Source organism: Papio anubis, chromosome 12 (assembly GCF_008728515.1).
Source record: "Papio anubis isolate 15944 chromosome 12, Panubis1.0, whole genome shotgun sequence".
Lineage (NCBI taxonomy): Eukaryota > Metazoa > Chordata > Mammalia > Primates > Cercopithecidae > Papio > Papio anubis.
The window spans coordinates 66590147-66610556 of NC_044987.1; the positions used below are offsets into that span (position 1 = coordinate 66590147).

General features: G+C 39.9%; 1 protein-coding gene across 2 annotated transcripts in view; it reads left to right on the top strand.

The window, feature by feature from the left end:
• SYT9 (synaptotagmin 9) overlaps positions 1-20410 on the top strand; it is a 238083-nt gene that overhangs the window by 54331 nt on the left and 163342 nt on the right. For both annotated transcript variants that reach the window (XM_021926136.2, XM_017948677.3), the window contains exon 2: positions 15541-15892. In XM_021926136.2, the coding sequence (XP_021781828.1) occupies positions 15541-15892 (352 nt within the window). The remainder of the gene's footprint in view (positions 1-15540; positions 15893-20410) is intronic.

Genomic DNA, 20410 nt, shown 5'->3' on the forward strand with positions numbered 1-20410 from the left:
ATGTTATGCACATGTACCCTACAACTTAAAGTATAATAATAATAAATAAATTAAAAAAAAAAAACTTTATAAAATGAATATTTCTCTCTTTTGCAGTTTAAAAAGATATTCCTGTGAAACTAAAACTTCTCTAAGAATTAAAGTCTATTTAAATAAAAAGAAAGAGAAAGAGGAAGAAGAAGAAGGAGGAAGAAGAGGAGAGGAAGGAGGAGAAATTGTTGAGTTTAAGCATCACAACATTCTGGAATTATTCAGTGAAGGAGAACTTAGATCCATACACACCCCAACAGGCCAGAGGGCATCCTGAGTGGTGATCCTGCAACATCTTGAAGAAGCATGTAATAGATTCTAGTTTAAATCAGATATTTTGTGTTTAAATGATTGAACTTAAGTCATCTGGGAAATGCAGTATTGCCAAAACATTGTTCTTTAATTATACTACAGGCACCATAGCACAGTAGTTGCAAACACAGGTTATAGAATTACACATCAATATCTGCATTTCAACGTTGTGTAACCATAGATAAATTTTCTGTATCTTGTTTTGTCATAGTAATATTGGGATAATAATAGTACCTATCTCTTGGGGGTTTAGTGAATATTTAGGAAGGTAGCAGTGCTCACTGAATGTAAGTTATTGTTTCTGTGTTTTCCCTGAGGTAACCCAGGATTTAGCTGCTCCATATCAGACTTATTGCAAATAAATAATCACCTTGTTTACTAAATACTGAGGCTTCCTGCAGCTTTAAAAAATGGCCTGGCATCAAACCAATAGGTGCTTAGTGAACTGAATTACTGAGAACAAGAGAAGGAGCTCCTATGGAGTACCTGATATTTGCTAAGTATTGAATTAGGGATATAAAATAAATAAAACTAATCCTTGCCCTCAAGGAACTACTAAGCAAGAAAATTTCAAGAGTGCTAGTAGCAATTTATAGAGTACAACTATAGCCTAGAAGTCAGGCATACATAAACCAATACACAGAGTTCAGAGAGGCCTTTTAATAAGACTAACAGAAATTGATACCAAGAAGTGGGGGTGCTGTTGAAACAAATAAATGCCTAAAAATATGAAAGCACTTCTGAAATTATGTAATGGCTAGAAACTAGAAGAATTTTGAGGTGCATGCTTGAAAAAGCTTACACTGCCATGAATGGACCATTAAGAGCTATTCTAGTGAAGGCTCAGAAAGAAAAGAGGAGAGCTGTAGAGAAAGCCTCAAGCTTCTTACAGAATACTTATGTGCCCATGACCAGAATGTTGGTAGTGTATGAACAGTAAAGACCATTCTGATAAAGTCTCAGAGAGAAATGAAGAACATGTTATTAGAAACTGGAAGAAAGGTGATCCTTGTTATAAATAGGGAAATAACTTGGCTGAATCATGTTCATGTTCTGCTGTTTTGTGTAAGGTAGAACTTGGGAGCAATGAAAGGGGATATTTAGCTGAAGCTATTTATAACCAAAGTTTTGAAGGTGCAGCTTGGCTCCTCCTGACTGCTTATAGTAAAATGAAAGCGAGAATGACTTAAAGACAGAATTGTTAAGCAAAACAGAATGAGAACTTGTAGATTTCGAAAATTATCAGTCTATCCATATTGCAAAAAAATGAGAACCCATGTTTGGAAGAGAACACTAATAGTGTGGCCAACTGACTATTTAAGAGATTAGTATAGGTATGAACCACAAACTTAATCACCCACCCCAGCAGGGAAACTGCCAATTTGAACCAAAGGGGAAGGAAATGAGAAGGAATGAAGGAAGGCTGTCAGATTTGGATTTTACAGGATGGGACCACAGTGCTTTTCAGCTGAGAACATTCACTATTTATCAAGAGAAATGAAGAATGATCCTGAAGAAGATTAACAGATCATCAGGGCTGCCTCCTTGGTTTTAAAAAGGATGACAATTGTCTTCCTTTCAACAGGCCAAATGGTCCCACTGAATTGAGAACCATGGGGAAAGGGCTGCCCAGAGGTGTGGGTGTGTGGGCCATGTGGCAGAACCCTGGGGGCACAGTTCATACCTGGCAAAGCAACGGGGGCAGAGCCACAGCCCCAGGCAGGCCCTCAGTCCCAGTGAGCCTGGAGGGTGGAATATTAAGCCAAAGAGGATGATTTTTGAGCCTTAGGACCTCATGGAGTTTGCCTTATACCTTGGACTTACTCAGGACCTGTTACCTCTTTCTTCTTTTCTGTTTCTCCATTTTGGAATGGAAATGTCCATCCTATGCCTTTCCACCATTGTATTTGGAAACATGTAACTTGTTTGGTTTCACAGGTTCACAGCTGGAGGAGCAATTTGCCTCAGGATAAATCATATTTTGAGTCTCATCCATATTTAATTTAGATAATAGTTAGCTGAGACTGGATTATAGACTTCGAAGTTAATGCTGGAATGAGCTAAAACTTTTGGGGCTTTAGGCATGTAATGAATGTAGTTTGTAGCTACGAAGGGCATAGATTTTGGGTGGCTAGTAGTGGAATGATATAGATTTAATGCTTGTGTCCCCCCAAATTCGTATGTTGAGATCCCAACATCCAATGTGATGGTATTAGGAGGTGGAGCCTTTGGGAGGTGATTAAGTCATGAAGGTGAAGCCCTCGTGAATGCGATAAGTCTCCTTATAAAAGAGACTTAAGCGTGTTCCCTTGCTTAAGTCCACCCTATGAGGACACAGAAAATATGCTGGTGCCTTGGTTTTGAATTTCCCAGTCTCCAGAACTGTGAGAAATAATTTTCTATTGTTTATAAGCCATCTAGACCATGGCATTCTGTTATAGTAGCCCAAACAGACTTAGACACCATAGATGAGGAGTGAGCCAAATACTACTTATTACTACTTCTCTTATACAAATATAAAACCCAGGTCATCTGTCGTGTGGCCAAAAGACTTCACCAGGAGAAAGAGAAAGTGAGGGCTTCTTTCTTTTTTTTTTTTTTTTTTTAATTTATTTGTTATTATTATACTGTAAGTTGTAGGGTACATGTGCATAACGTGCAGGTTTGTTACATATGTATACTTGTGCCTTGTTGGTGTGCTGCACCCATCAACTCGTCATTTACATCAGGTATAACTCCCAATGCAATCCCTCCCCCCTCCCCCCTCCCCATGATAGGCCCCGGTGTGTGATGTTCCCCTTCCCGAGTCCAAGTGATCTCACTGTTCAGTTCCCACCTATGAGTGAGAACATGCGGTGTTTGGTTTTCTGTTCTTGTGATAGTTTGCTAAGAATGATGGATTCCAGCTGCATCCATGTCCCTACAAAGGACACAAACTCATCCTTTTTTATGGCTGCATAGTATTCCATGGTATATATGTGCCACATTTTCTTAATCCAATCTGTCACTGATGGACATTTGGGTTGATTCCAAGTCTTTGCTATTGTGAATAGTGCTGCAATAAACATACGTGTGCATGTGTCTTCATAGCAGCATAATTTATAATCCTTTGGGTATATACCCAGTAATGGGATGGCTGGGTCATATGGTACATCTAGTTCTAGATCCTTGAGGAATCGCCATACTGTTTTCCATAATGGTTGAACTAGTTTACAATCCCACCAACAGTGTAAAAGTGATCCTATTTCTCCACATCCTCTCCAGCACCTGTTGTTTCCTGACTTTTTAATGATCGCCATTCTAACTGGTGTGAGATGGTATCTCATTGTGGTTTTGATTTGCATTTCTCTGATGGCCAGTGATGATGAGCATTTTTTCATATGTCTGTTGGCTGTATGAATGTCTTCTTTTGAGAAATGTCTGTTCATATCCTTTGCCCACTTTTTGATGGGGTTGTTTGTTTTTTTCTTGTAAATTTGTTTGAGTTCTTTGTAGGTTCTGGATATTAGCCCTTTGTCAGATGAGTAGATTGCAAAAATTTTCTCCCATTCTGTAGGTTGCCTGTTCACTCTGACGGTAGTTTCTTTTGCTGTGCAGAAGCTCTTTAGTTTAATTAGATCCCATTTGTCAATTTTAGCTTTTGCTGCCGTTGCTTTTGGTGTTTTAGACATGAAGTCTTTGCCCATGCCTATGTCCTGAATGGTACTACCTAGGTTTTCCTCTAGGATTTTTATGGTATTAGGTCTAACATTTAAGTCTCTAATCCATCTTGAATTAATTTTCGTATAAGGAGTAAGGAAAGGATCCAGTTTCAGCTTTCTACTTATGGCTAGCCAATTTTCCCAGCACCATTTATTAAATAGGGAATCCTTTCCCCATTTCTTGTTTTTCTCAGGTTTGTCAAAGATCAGATGGCTGTAGATGTGTGGTATTATTTCTGAGGACTCTGTTCTGTTCCATTGGTCTATATCTCTGTTTTGGTACCAGTACCATGCTGTTTTGGTTACTGTAGCCTTGTAGTATAGTTTGAAGTCAGGTAGCGTGATGCCTCCAGCTTTGTTCTTTTGACTTAGGATTGTCTTGGAGATGCGGGCTCTTTTTTGGTTCCATATGAACTTTAAAGCAGTTTTTTCCAATTCTGTGAAGAAACTCATTGGTAGCTTGATGGGGATGGCATTGAATCTATAAATTACCTTGGGCAGTATGGCCATTTTCACGATATTGATTCTTCCTATCCATGAGCATGGTATGTTCTTCCATTTGTTTGTGTCCTCTTTTATTTCAGTGAGCAGTGGTTTGTAGTTCTCCTTGAAGAGGTCCTTTACATCCCTTGTAAGTTGGATTCCTAGGTATTTGATTCTCTTTGAAGCAATTGTGAATGGAAGTTCATTCATGATTTGGCTCTGTGTTTGTCTGTTATTGGTGTATAAGAATGCTTGTGATTTTTGCACATTAATTTTGTATCCTGAGACTTTGCTGAAGTTGCTTATCAGCTTAAGGAGATTTTGGGCTGAGACAATGGGGTTTTCTAAATATACAATCATGTCATCTGCAAACAGGGACAATTTGACTTCTTCTTTTCCTAACTGAATACCCCTGATTTCTTTCTCTTGCCTAATTGCCCTAGCCAGAACTTCCAACACTATGTTGAATAGGAGTGGTGAGAGAGGGCATCCCTGTCTTGTGCCAGTTTTCAAAGGGAATTTTTCCAGTTTTTGCCCATTCAGTATGATATTGGCTGTGGGTTTGTCATAAATAGCTCTTATTATTTTGAGGTACGTTCCATCAATACCGAATTTATTGAGCGTTTTTAGCATGAAGGGCTGTTGAATTTTGTCAAAAGCCTTTTCTGCATCTATTGAGATAATCATGTGGTTCTGGTCTTTGGTTCTGTTTATATGCTGGATTATGTTTATTGATTTGTGAATGTTGAACCAGCCTTGCATCCCAGGGATGAAGCCCACTTGATCATGGTGGATAAGCTTTTTGATGTGTTGTTGAATCCGGTTTGCCAGTATTTTATTGAGGATTTTTGCATCGATGTTCATCAGGGATATTGGTCTAAAATTCTCTTTTTTTGTTGTATCTCTGCCAGGCTTTGGTATCAGGATGATGTTGGCCTCATAAAATGAGTTAGGGAGGATTCCCTCTTTTTCTATTGATTGGAATAGTTTCAGAAGGAATGGTACCAACTCCTCCTTATACCTCTGGTAGAATTCAGCTGTGAATCCATCTGGTCCTGGACTTTTTTTGGTTGGTAGGCTATTAATTATTGCCTCAATTTCAGAGCCTGCTATTGGTCTATTCAGGGATTCAACTTCTTCCTGGTTTAGTCTTGGAAGAGTGTAAGTGTCCAGGAAATTATCCATTTCTTCTAGATTTTCCAGTTTATTTGCGTAGAGGTGTTTATAGTATTCTCTGATGGTAGTTTGTATTTCTGTGGGGTCGGTGGTGATATCCCCTTTATCATTTTTAATTGCGTCGATTTGATTCTTCTCTCTTTTCTTCTTTATTAGTCTTGCTAGTGATCTGTCAATTTTGTTGATCTTTTCAAAAAACCAACTCCTGGATTCATTGATTTTTTGGAGGGTTTTTTGTGTCTCTATCTCCTTCAGTTCTGCTCTGATCTTAGTTATCTCTTGCCTTCTGCTAGCTTTGGAATGTGTTTGCTCTTGCTTCTCTAGTTCTTTTAATTGTGATGTTAGAGTGTCAATTTTAGATCTTTCCTGCTTTCTCTTGTGGGCATTTAGTGCTATAAATTTCCCTCTACACACTGCTTTAAATGTGTCCCAGAGATTCTGGTATGTTGTATCTTTGTTCTCATTGGTTTCAAAGAACATCTTTATTTCTGCCTTCATTTCGTTATGTACCCAGTAGTCATTCAGGAGCAGGTTGTTCAGTTTCCATGTAGTTGAGCGGTTTTGATTGAGTTTCTTAGTCCTGAGTTCTAGTTTGATTGCACTGTGGTCTGAGAGACAGTTTGTTATAATTTCTGTTCTTATACATTTGCTGAGGAGTGCTTTACTTCCAATTATATGGTCAATTTTGGAGTAATTACGATGTGGTGCTGAGAAGAATGTATATTCTGTTGATTTGGGGTGGAGAGTTCTATAGATGTCTATTAGGTCTGCTTGCTGCAGAGATGAGTTCAATTCCTGGATATCCTTGTTAACTTTCTGTCCTGTTGATCTGTCTAATGTTGACAGTGGAGTGTTGAAGTCTCCCATTATTATTGTATGGGAGTCTAAGTCTCTTTGTAAGTCTCTAAGGACTTGCTTTATGAATCTGGGTGCTCCTGTATTGGGTGCATATATATTTAGGATAGTTAGCTCTTCCTGTTGAATTGATCCCTTTACCATTATGTAATGGCCTTCTTTGTCTCTTTTGATCTTTGATGGTTTAAAGTCTGTTTTATCAGCGACTAGGATTGCAACCCCTGCTTTTTTTTGTTCTCCATTTGCTTGGTAAATCTTCCTCCATCCCTTTATTTTGAGCCTATGTATGTCTCTGCGTGTGAGATGGGTCTCCTGAATACAGCAGACTGATGGGTCTTGACTCTTTATCCAGTTTGCCAGTCTGTGTCTTTTCATTGGAGCATTTAGTCCATTTACATTTAAGGTTAAGATTGTTATGTGTGAACTTGATCCTGCCATTATGATATTAACTGGTTATTTTGCTCGTTAGTTGATGCAGTTTCTTCCTAGCCTCGATGGTCTTTACATTTTGGCATGTTTTTGCAATGGCTGGTACCGGTTGTTCCTTTCCATGTTGAGTGCTTCCTTCAGGGTCTCTTGTAAGGCAGGCCTAGTGGTGACAAAATCTCTAAGCATTTGCTTATCTGTAAAGGATTTTATTTCTCCTTCACTTATGAAACTTAGTTTGGCTGGATATGAAATTCTGGGTTTAAAATTCTTTTCTTTAAGAATGTTGAATATTGGCCCCCACTCTCTTCTGGCTTGGAGAGTTTCTGCCGAGAGATCTGCTGTGAGTCTGATGGGATTCCCTTTGTGGGTAACCCGACCTTTCTCTCTGGCTGCCCTTAAGATTTTTTCCTTCATTTCAACTTTGGTGAATCTGGCAATTATGTGTCTTGGAGTTGCTCTTCTCGAGGAGTATCTTTGTGGCGTTCTCTGTATTTCCTGGATTTGAATGTTGGCCTGCCCTACTAGGTTGGGAAGTTCTCCTGGATGATATCCCGAAGAGTGTTCCAACTTGGTTCCAATTTCCCCCTAACTTTCAGGCACCCCAATCAGACGTAGATTTGGTCTTTTTACATAATCCCATACTTCTTGCAGGCTTTGTTCATTTCTTTTTCTTCTTTTTTCTTTTGGTTTCTCTTCTCGCTTCATTTCATTCATTTGATCCTCAATCACTGATACTCTTTCTTCCAGTTGATCGAGTCGGTTACTGAAGCTTGTGCATTTTTCACGTATTTCTCGTGTCATGGTTTTCATCTCTTTCATTTCGTTTATGACCTTCTCTGCATTAATTAGTCTAGCCGTCAATTCTTCCACTTTTTTTTCAAGATTTTTAGTTTCTTTGCGCTGGGTACGTAATTCCTCCTTTAGCTCTGAGAAATTTGATGGACTGAAGCCTTCTTCTCTCATCTCGTCAAAGTCATTCTCCGTCCAGCTTTGATCTGTTGTTGGCGATGAGCTGCGCTCCTTTGCCGGGGGAGATGCGCTCTTATTTTTTGAATTTCCAGCTTTTCTGCCCTGCTTTTTCCCCATCTTTGTGGTTTTATCTGCCTCTGGTCTTTGATGATGGTGATGTACTGATGGGGTTTTGGTGTAGGTGTCCTTCCTGTTTGATAGTTTTCCTTCTAACAGTCAGGACCCTCAGCTGTAGGTCTGTTGGAGATTGCTTGAGGTCCACTCCAGACCCTGTTTGCCTGGGTATCAGCAGCAGAGGCTGCAGAAGATAGAATATTTCTGAACAGCGAGTGTACCTGTCTGATTCTTGCTTTGGAAGCTTCCTCTCAGGGGTATACTCCACCCTGTGAGGTGTGGGGTGTCAGACTGCCCCTAGTGGGGGATGTCTCCCAGTTAGGCTACTCAGGGGCCAGGGACCCACTTGAGCAGGCAGTCTGTCCCTTCTCAGATCTCAACCTCTGTGTTGGGAGATCCACTGCTCTCTTCAAAGCTGTCAGACAGAGTCCTTTGCGTCTGCAGAGGATTCTGCTGCTTTTTTGTTGTTGTTGTTGTTGTTGTGTAGCTGTGCCCTGTCCCCAGAGGTGGAGTCTACAGAGACAGGCAGGTTTCCTTGAGCTGCTGTGAGCTCCACCCAGTTGGAGCTTCCCAGCAGCTTTGTTTACCTACTTAAGCCTCAGCAATGGCGGGCGCCCCACCCCCAGCCTCGCTGCTGCCTTGCGGGTAGATCACAGACTGCTGTGCTAGCAATGAGGGAGGCTCAGTGGGCGTGGGACCCTCCTGGGCAGGTGTGGGATATGATCTCCTGGTGTGCCTGTTTGCTTAAAGCGCAATATTGGGGTGGGAGTTACCCGATTTTCCAGGTGTTGTGTGTCTCAGTTCCCCTGGCTAGGAAAAGGGATTCCCTTCCCTCTTGCGCTTCTCAGGTGAGGCGATGCCTCGCCCTGCTTCAGCTCTCGCTGGTCGGGCTGCAGCAGCTGACCCGCACCAATCGTCCGGCACTCCCCAGTGAGATGAACCCAGTACCTCAGTTGAAAATGCAGAAATCACCGGTCTTCTGTGTCGCTGGCGCTGGGAGTTGGAGACTGGAGCTGTTCCTATTCGGCCATCTTGCTCCGCCCCTTTATAAAGTTTAAAAATACAGAAAATAAGATATTAAATGAAGGCATTGTATTTATGTGAAAGGGATATTGATGAGGTAATTGTGGCACGAATTATTCTGGATTATCTGTAAGGTTTTATTGTATTCATTCTTAATACAATGTTTCCTCATTGGTTCAGCAATTTGAAACACTTAACATCAGAGCTGTCTGGTCCCACCTGTTTCCGCTATCTCATTATGTTACCACCCTCCCTACAAAGCACCATTGACATCCTGAAGTTCTCCATGGACTGATTTTCTAACTAAATTTCCCAGTAATGTATTTATTAGCCCCCCCACACTCACAATTATCTGAGGATCAGGAAAATGTCTTGTATTCTGAACCATGGTGTGTGTGTGTATGTGTCTGCGTGTGTATGTGTGTGTGTATGTGTGTGTGTGTGAGAGAGAGAGAGAGAGATCAGATTTATTCAGAGTTGAGATGCTTGCTAAAAATGGAGACTCTGGACCTCACCCAAGACATATTAAATAAGAATATCTAAGATTGAAGTCAGAGATTCCACCTACCAAAATATGTTTTATTTTCACTTTCCATCAGGAAATTGACAAGCACATTTAAAAGTAGAGAGGTTAATATAATAAACTCCATGTACTCAAAATTCAGTTTCAACAATTATCAATTCACAGTCAATGTTATTTTACCTATAATGTAAAGCAAATTGTGGACATATCATTTGACTATTCCTATATGTATCTAGAACACACAACCACAATACAATTATCATACCTAAAATAATTAACAATAATCTCTAATATCATTACATTTTCAGTTCAAATATTTCTTGTTTCGTAAATGTGTCTTAGTTGTATGGTGTTTCAAACCCAATCATGTAACTGATCCAGGCTGGACTGGCCCCTCTTTAGGCTTCTTGCTCAGCTCGCATGCTGGGACTTCCTTCCCCCAGTCTTCCAACTTCAGTACAATTTTTCCTGTACACTGTGTTGTCTGCCTCATTTTAATCTCCTACATTCATCCTCAAGTAACTTGCTATGATAAATACATTGAAAATAATTTTTCTGACTTGTTTTGAAAGATGACTTTTTCAGCCCTCACACTTTATTGATATCATGCTTGGGTATAGAATTCTAGGTTGAATGTAATTTTCTCAGAAGTTTGCAGGCATTATTCAATTATCTATGGTTTCTGGTGAAAAGTCTGATGCCACTATGGTTCTAATATCTTTGTTATTTTTTCAAATTCATTTTGTCTCTTAAGTTTTGTGACTTTCTCTAATCTTCGTGTTTTTAAATTTCACAATAATGCGATTAAGGTAGTGGTATTTTATTATAGATGCTCAGTGGACCCCTTTCAAGTTGTCCTTCAGTTCCAGGGGACTTCGTTTTTTTCTTTGATGTCTTTCACCTTCATTCTCTCATTCTCTCTGCCCTCATTTCTGGAAAATTTAAATATTAGACCTCCTGGATAAATACTTTACATATCATATCTTTCATTTAAATTTCCCAAGTCTTTGCTTTGTTTGGTTTTGTTTTTCTTGGTCTACATTCAGGTACCTGTTCCTTGACTTTGCTTTCTATTTAATTTTTCTTCTATTACACCAATCACATTATTTTACTTCTAGATCAGATTGGATCTCAATTGTGTTTTTTTCTGGTTACTGCTGCAGTCATAATTCTCACCCTTGGTTGCTGTTTTATAAATCTCAGTACATGAATTAATTTGCCTCTTGCATTACTGTAATTCGTTTCATATCAGGGGCTATTTATTCTGATGGCTCAGCTTGGTTACCCTCTTTTGAGGTGTTGATTTGCCCATTTCTTCCATGACTTTTCTTTTCTTTTTTTTTTTTTTTTTTGTCTGTTTATGTGTTCTTCCTGGCCCTTCACAGTTTAGGAAGGCAACCAATTTTTTTCATCCATGTTAGTATGTGAGCTTAAATGTTTTACTTCTTGGCCAGTAATCACTGTCACTGTAAAACACGTCCACTTTTTTTTTTTTTTTAATGCTTGCAGGAATCCTCTAGTATTATAGGTGTCCAGCTGGAATGTCTGCTGGGTCCAAGGTGTCATGGGTGTCTTCTATGTGGTGTGCTAGGGATGTTGCTACAATGCATCATGTCTTATGGCTAGGGCTAATAGCCAGTAGAAGAGGTTTCTGACAAACAGGCATGATTACAGGGCATCCTATGCCACACCTTTCCTGGGAAAAATACACTCCATGGCAGCTCTGGGTATAGTTTTATGCACAATCACCCCCACAGCAGCCATACTTCTAGGGATCTGGATCAGAACTGGTTTGCCATTTGCCCCTTTTCATCGTTGAGGGACTATCTGGCTATTACCTCGACTCTTGGAAAAAAGGACTAATTATGCTATTCCTATTCTTTACAAAAATTATGTCACGATTTTTTTAATGTCATATATTTTTCAATTTTTAAAATGAGATATACCATAAATGACAATAATAAATCTCATGAACACATATAAAATTAACAATAAAATAAATGGTCATGTTTCTACCACCTAACTTAAGAAATAATATCTCGTGATTCTAAGCTGATGCTTCTGCTCCGTTTTTGGAGGTCATGGGTCTGAGGTGGGAAGTATAGCCTTAGTGATGCCAAAGTAGCTTTCTAGTACCTCTTTCTGAAAAAACAAGAGAAAGGTAGAAATGTACCATCTAGAAGGCATACTTGGCTATTTATAAACAGAAGCCTAGACACTTATGCTTGGTGTCTGGTGTGGCTGTGTAGGTCACCACTGGTGTTTCCTGTGGCATTTCTCTCTGGGCCACTGCTAACTCACACAGCACCTTTGTGTAAATCAGAAAAAAAAAAAAAAAAAAAAAAAAAAAAACTCCCCCCCCTTTTCCCCCATTTAAAAAAAAAAAAAAAAAAAAAAAAAAAAAAAAAAAAAGCCATTCCTGCCATTTGCCGCAATTTAAAAAATAACAATATGCACAAAAATCTATAACGACTATGACTGTAACTGGTGCCCCCTCGAGTTTACAGGCCACAACCCACACAACCATAATTCAAGGTAGACATGGTACAGGGCTCCTCAGGTGGGCTTCATCACTTACTGAATGCCTACTGTGTGCCAGGAACTCTTTTAGATTCTTGGCAGTCAGTGTTGAGAGAGACAAGATCTCTGCTCTTCTGGATCCCCCACGACTGGACTTCTGAATAGGCTGTTTTGTGAGTGCATGAGCTGTAGTCAACTATCAAGCTGGAGTTGTTCTTAAACTGGGTCGGGGTCCTGTGGTTACTAGTAAAAGTGAGGCAGAACTTCAATTTACTTAGCATGCTACTATGCCAAGTGAATCCCAAGAGGTCATGTTGTACTAAGCTGATGAGTTCAGAGATCACATGGAGTTCTTAAGTTTATGATGACCCTACGTCCTAATTTTGCCTGGACAATCCTAGGTTAAGTATCTTATCCCCATGTAATTATTAATATAACCCCTTTTCTCTCCTAAAAGTGTCCCAGCTTTGGACGGTAAATTATATGATCACATAAATTACCTTTTTTTTTTTTTTCTGTGCCAACATCCCTTCAAAATTCTAGGGACTTAATACACTAAATATTTAGGTTTTGCTAATGGATCTGTGGATCAGCTGTAGCTTTGCCTCAGGTTGTCAGTCATGTTTAAGTTTACTCCTTGTTTTGGTCTTTGGGCTCATGCCACAAGTCTTCTCATTATGGCAGTCAGGCTGGAAGATCAGCTTTTATCTGAGAGCTCTTTTTCTCATGCATAAGGTGGGATCACAAGGGACCTTTGCTTCAAGGTGACGTAGGCCATGTTCACTTGTATTTCATTGCCCAGAGCAAGTTGTATGCCCAAGACCAACATTGAGGATTGGGATTTATGCTTCTCCCTTGGAGAGGAGCCCTGTGATAGGGCAGAGTGTCTAATAATACAGTTATCTCATCACATTCCTAAATCCTATGGCTTCCCAGTGTGCCCCTCCTCCAGCCTTTGCTGGTGGTGGTCTCCTAGCAGTGTCTGTGTCAGGACAGAGCTGAAGTGATTAACAGAATGTAGAGAAGAAGTTCTGTCCCCATTTAGACTGTAGAACGTATTAAGAGATTTCACTGCTATGTGGAGCCTGTTTTGTGTTGGAGAGGGTGGGGATTGATGTTTGCAGCTGGATTACCTGGGACAAGGTTTCCTCCTTCCTGGTCCCCCAGCACTATCACCCACCACAGAAGTCTGCACCAGCATATTGTCTACTCTCCTGTGTGAGTGGTCAGAACCAGGTGGAGTCTGGGGTCAAACCATGCCCTCCCCCACCTCATGCTGGGCTCTGTGAGGTATAGTTCCTATAGTCCCTTTTATTTTTACCCCACTGACTCCACTCCCTGTCCCCCATCCTTGCCTGTTGCTCTGCACCTGGGATTTTTAATTTTTATTTTCTCTCAGTCTCCCTTCATTTGCCTGTGTTAAATGTTCAACACTAACTGCCTTTTCTTTTAAAACAATTCCAGATATTCCTCAAAGTTTGTGGTTAACTGATGAATTGATGATGTCCTTTCTTATTTCCCATTGCTTATCCCATTTCTGTGGGATTTGAGGAGACAAAAGTGAAAAAGATTTGCACAGTTACCCATATTGAAACTTCAACCCCAGTATTTTCAAACAGAGATATAATATTGTTTCAGTAGAAGGGTGAAGAGTGATCTGGAGGCAAAGAGGAAATATGTTAAATCCATCAACAGCCCTGGCAGCTGGCTTGCTTTTAAGAGCAATTTTTGATAAACAGTTTTATCAGTTCACAAGAATGACCAAGTACCTTCAGAGTCATATTAAAAAGCACATGGATGGTAGTTGTTCAGCTTGACTCAGTAGGTAAGTGACTTGCAGGAGTGGTTCCTATGCATGCTTCAGCAGAAATACAGCTTTGTCACAGATCATAGTATGTTGGCAGTGCTGTGCACAGTTGAAATTGTGAGTACTAAATGACCAATTTCTAATTTTCTCCTTCATTAGAATATGAATATATGAAGACATAGCGTGCGCCTATCATATTCCTCATTGTATCTCCAGAGCTTAGCGTGGCACTTGGCATGTAGTAGGCATTCAGAAAACTTTGGTTGAAGCAATGCAAATATTAATGATGGGCAGTAGAGGCAAACCCTGGGGAGAATCCATGGGGCTCCAGGTGTAATGAAGCACCGTAATGACAGGCAGGGTTGTCCTTTTAAAAATAAGGATTTTATGGCTACCATAGTGCCAGAAATGCTTTCAGATTGATGCTCAGCCTCCTGGCTCTACTGTAGCTTGGGGCAGAAGCCTGGAGGGGGTGAACTGTTTTAAACCTTAGGGGCACAGTCACTGGATACTGAACTGCCAAGACTTGCTGACACCGTGGGGCTGTGGTCCATGATCCATGTAGCAGATGCTGTCATTACCTGCCGTGTCCCCTTACCACTTCATTGTGTGCCTGTTGACCTCCAGTGCAGCCTCTGCATTGATTTCAATGTGGGATTTTCCTGGCCACTGAAGCTTACTTTGTTCATCCGGGCAGGTGTCAAATGATGGGAATTTAATGCCCTTTGGGAAATGCCCTTCAATTAATAACTAAAGAGAGCTAATGTGTAATACCTCGGATCCCTTGCCACTTGGGTGAGGTGTATCTGAGGTGTATTAAACCTCCCTAGCAGACTTAACCTTTACTCCCTCACTATGGGAACTGACTTGACAGTGTACCTTTTGTTGACTTCCTTTTCTGGATCACTTCTCCTGTGTTTCCTTCTCCTTCTAAATAATGCTTTGCCCTTGAATACTTGTTTTAGGGTATACTACTGGGGAAACCCAAACTATAATATTCTATCCTGAGTCCTGAGGACTTACCACTGAGTGGGGGTTATTCTTGAAGCTGCAAAATTCACAGAAGATTTGAGCTTCATTTTGCTTAGAACCGTAAAAGTTAATAGGAAAAATAGAACCCGAAAAAGCCCTCTAGTTTCTCTTATTTTAAAAAATTATGACTTACATAATTCCCCAGTTATATTATACAGCTCTCTGAGATGACAGAATAATTTTTAAGGACATTTGAAACTGCCCTGCTCAAAACACATTAATGATTGGTGCTGCCTGTAGGATAGAGTATCATTTCACTTGAAGGGCATTCTAGTCTCCATGAATGTATCCATTTTCTTGCCATAGCAGGCTGTTTATTGTTTCTAAACATGACCTGCATGCTATGGTACCTCCTCTGTGTTTCTGCTCACGGGTCCTCTGGTTTGTGTATGAATTCTCATCGCCACTGCCCCAGAATTAAGTAACCTAGCCGTGCGCCCCAGCATGACCTTCCACAGTCGGCTCCCAAGGGATGAGTGGATGAGAGGGTCATTCTGCCCATACTATGCAATGGGTGGACTTGCGGGGAATGATCACACTGACTTTTGATCTTTGCTTCTTTGCAGATATCTCAGTGAGCCTGCTGACCCTTGTGGTCACTGCCTGTGGTCTTGCTCTGTTTGGCGTGTCTCTCTTCGTATCTTGGAAACTCTGCTGGGTTCCGTGGCGAGAAAGAGGCCTGCCCTCTGGTAGCAAAGACAACAACCAGGAGCCTCTTAACTACACGGACACAGAGACCAATGAGCAGGAGAACAGTGAGGACTTCCTAGACCCTCCCACACCCTGCCCTGACTCCTCCATGAAGATCAGCCACACCTCCCCTGACATTCCCCTCTCCGCCCAGACGGGAGTCCAGGAGAACTGTGCCCATGGCGTCCGCGTGCAGCGCCAAGTCACAGAGCCAACCTCCTCGGCTCGGTCAGTAATGCCTCCTCCTTTCTGAATGCAAGGAAGGACCATCCCATTCCCCTCTCTGGCAAAAATAGCACTGATTGGTCAAGGAGTCTATAACCTTTTAGATTTCTGTTCTGTATCAGAGACATGAATATGGAAAACTTCATGCTAACCTAACGTTGAAGTTAGGTTCCTGAGCCCTTCTTGGTCTCTACTTAGTTTATAAAAATAATAGTTAACATTATTAAGACAGCATGTGTGAAGTACTCTGGAAGAACTTTATATTCATATTTTGTTATAGCTCACAATTTAGCATGAAATGTATACTAATATCATTTTTATTTTACAGCAGAAGAAACTCAAGGAGATTACATTTTTTTAAAAGCCATATATGTAAATACCCAGGTCAGGATTTGAACCCTGGTTCAACCAACACAAGAATCTGAACTCTTAACCACTGTTCCCTGCTGCCCTCCTACTGCTTTAAAATTTATTCCCTGTGCGTCTGACCTATCCTAACAGTCACACACAGGCTCTCTTCAGACTCCACCGTGTGGCTGGAGGTTTTTGTCCATCTTCAGCCTTTGGAAGGCTTACAGAGTACCAACACCTAGGTCACTCTCTTTTTATTGTCTGGATGCTTTATGCTCTTCAGCAGTAGAGAAATAATATAATGCAGTGAAAAAAGATGCGGTCTCTCAAGTCAAATGAATTGGCTTTACTTACATGTGTGACATTGAACAAATTACTTAAACTCCATATCTGTCCCTTTCCTCTTCTTCAAAAGAGGCATAGATACTACTGATTTGTAGGTGGTTTTAAGAATGAAATGATAACATGTGCTTGCACAGGTCTGGCACCTAGTAAAAGCTCCAAAATGTGAGCTACCATTTTGCTGTTAGTATTGCTATTATGGCCTCTCCCAAGGCTCAGACATTGCACAAAAGTGTGTTTGAGGCTAAACAACCAGTTCTAAACCACTGGATATAAAAACTCATTTTCAATAAGATATTTCAGGAAAAGAGACTCAGGAAGCAGCTTTCTGTAGAATGAAAATATTGGCCTGAGTGATGGCCAGAGAAATAGCATGTGCTGTTATTTGTAAAGTATAAAACACAATTTGGAGGTATTTTTAAAAAATCTTTATTGTTTGTTCTCCAGAAACAGAAATAAGACTTTACCCTTTTTATGTTAATCGAGTTTATCCTAGAGGCTCCACTCATTTTCATTAAGTGGGATGGAATATGTCAGTTTATAATTTGATTGTTTCAGAAACTTATTTTAGCATTATTTTCCATTCTGAATCAAAGAGCCAAATCTAAAATATTCCACTGTGAGGAGATGGGTAGTTGTCTGCCATTTGATTTAGAAGAAATCCTCAGATTTTATCACTAGGATTTATCTTCAGATTTAAAACTTAAATATAACTAGAGCTCTGTTTGATGCTGTCATAGAGTTCATGCAATGTGCAGACTCATAATAAAATCCTTTCAGTATTTCAATAGCTAGAGCCTTTTAGATAGAGTCTCCACTGAAATTTCCTTCAAAATTGCCTCCTATTTGGTTCTACTCTGCATGTAACTTTTCTGGTCTGAGTTCCTCCAATATATGGTGGTAGTACTGTGATCTTTTTAGATTTGATCTGAGGACTCTGCCATAATTTTAACAAACTAATAGCAATGATGCCACTCTAATTATCACAATATTTATACTGGAAAAGTATATAAATATACTGCATATCAATAAGTAGTTGCTTAAAAAATAAAAACTCTTATCATCACTACTGATTTGTAGAAATTGGGTAGAAAGAAAAAATTAAAAGGAAGAGTGAAGGAATTATCCCTGTAAAATGCACTTTGTGTTCAGATTTATTTTAGTTTTGAAGGCATGCAATTACATTATCTTTTCTGATGACAAAAATCAAGTTTAGGAACATCTGAACTACTATAAGAAAACTACTCTTTTCTAACTGCGTTTGACCTAATACTGACAATTTGCATTTTTATGCATTTAAAACATTCATACCTAAATTATTACTGACCTAGTTTTATGGGGTCTGTCTAGAAATATATATCCTTGTCTCAGGATCTCACCACAATAAGAGCAGTACATGGTCTTCTAATTCTTTGGGGATTATGTTGCATCATGAGAAAACGCACACACACATACACACTTTTTGCTAACAAAAAGGAAAAAGAGAATGAAATTTCCTTTATGCCTCAAAGCGTTTTTAACATTCTTCTTTAAGTAATATTTTTGATACCCATATTTGGGGAGGGGAAAGATAAGCTTTGCTGAGAAAGCTCTAAACAGTCTGCTTTTCCAGTTACTGTTTCTTCTCCTTTCTTTCTCATTATGTTCTTTACTTTCTCCCTGCCAACACTTTCTAACTGCTTCCATCCTGCAGCCATTATCATCGTCACAGTCTCAGGGTTCCCATTGCATGTAAGACATAGCCTCCATTTAAAGGTGTCTTCAGGATCCTTGTGATTGGCACAGTTTCTGTCACACCATTTACATCAAAAATCTCAACCTCACCTGGCCTCTTCAGCTTGGATGTGTCCTTGGATATGTTTGGCTGACACGGTGCCTTTTAGAAATGTCCTAAAGATGAGCTTTGTTTTATCTTCTAAGAATGTTTCTGGTCAGAATGACTTTCTGTTGTTCTTTCAAGATCAAGCATGTTCTGTGTCTAGTTACTTCAGTGACTCTAATACCATCCAAAATTCCTGTCAATTCTTTTTTATTTGAATGAAATCCCTTTTGTTTAGTGATCCAATATGCTGGAAATGTGGATATTTTAATTTTCTCGGAATTTTTTAATTCCAGAGCTTTATAAAGTTCTCTACTCCAAATGTATGAAAATCCCTAGATCCCCAAAATAGGAGGAACCTTGAAAGGCCATCTAATCCATTTCCTGATTCATGCCCTAAGATGAAAGTTCATCCTGTTTTTTTTAAGCTTTCTCAAATTTCTTATGTAACACTTCGGTTTTTCGAAAATTTCGATTACCACACCACAAACCCCTTATCAGGTCGGTTAAGGCCCTGCATGATAATACTGCCACAGTCTGCTTCCAACAGCCTTACCTTATGGCCAGGGCCACCATGTTGCAGGACCCTAGGGGACACTTTTAACATGAACTCACTAGGAGACTGCCTGGAAGAAGCTTGTTGTACTGCAGCTGCACTAGCTCCTCTCTTAGTTCCTTCAGCATCCCAAGCCCCTTCCTGCCTTGAGGTCTTGACACATGTTGTTCCCTCAGCCAGGAATGCTTTTCTTTTCTTTCTTTCTTTTTTTTTTTTTCTGTCCTTCTTGGGTCCCTTACTTCTCTAATGCCCTAGCTGAAACATCACCTTCTCAGAAAGGTCTCCCCGGCCACCCCATGTGAAGCCTGTGTTCTGTCCCCACTCCTTCCCACTTCAATTCTCCCTCGCATTGCCTTGTTTTCCCTCATTCACAGGATTAAATTATTTTAAGTGATTCTTTATTGCTTGTACTCCCCTCTAGACTGAGTTCTGTGAACTCGGAGACCACATCTGTTTTGTTTCTTCCTGTCTATCCAGCCCCTAGCACCACTTGGCACACGGAGGACTTTTTTCCATGAATGACTGGCAGAATACATTGGTCAATATCAGGCTACTTTTCTCTTGCTCTTCTGACAAGAATGGCAAAGGGCCAGAAGTATAAACTGAGCAGAGCCTATAATGGTGTGAGGCTGGCAGAAGGCCATTTGTCCCAGGTCTCACATTCATTAAGAGCCCCACATTAGATTTTTGACCTTATCTCTGAATTAAGCAATCCATAGAGTTACAGAAATATGCTGACAGAATTGAAAGAGGAAGATAACCATCACACTCTAAATTTAGGTCCCGTGATTGGCCACAACTCAAGTAAATAGTACACAAAAATTAAATGTTGTAATTATACTATGAGTAGCACATTTCTATTAAGTTATGTTTTTGTGTGGTGAGAACATTGGTTCAATGTAAACATCTAAAACATAATTTTTGAATCTGAAGTTATTTCTTTAGATTTAAAGAAACTAACTGCTTCAAAAGTGGAAGTTGCCTAGCCCTATCTCAACTTCCATGAGACCCTGAAATGATATGTAAATGAGTGTTTTCTCTACTGGGATTAAATTATCAGAAACTATTATAGCCATAGCATTTCTGTATTTACTCTAAGATATCAAGCATTTGCTATGTGCAAAATTCAGTATTAGGTAGTGTCAATAAAGAGAGAAAATATATACAACCCTGCCCACAAAAGACCCACAGCAAGAGCACCAATTATACACACTGAAGTGCTCAATTTGTTCTTTAGAAGATTAATCTGGAAAGAATGTATAAGTGTATAAGATGCATGGGACAGTGGTGAAGATTGGATATATACAGGAGCCTCTCTGAGGGCCTGAACTCAGCTGGGATCAATGGTAATGAAAAGAGACATAAGACGTGAGCTACTGTAGAGAACGTTTTGGTGAACAAAGGCTCATCTTAGTTATGGAGGATAAAGTATTCAAGGTTTCAAATCTGTTTA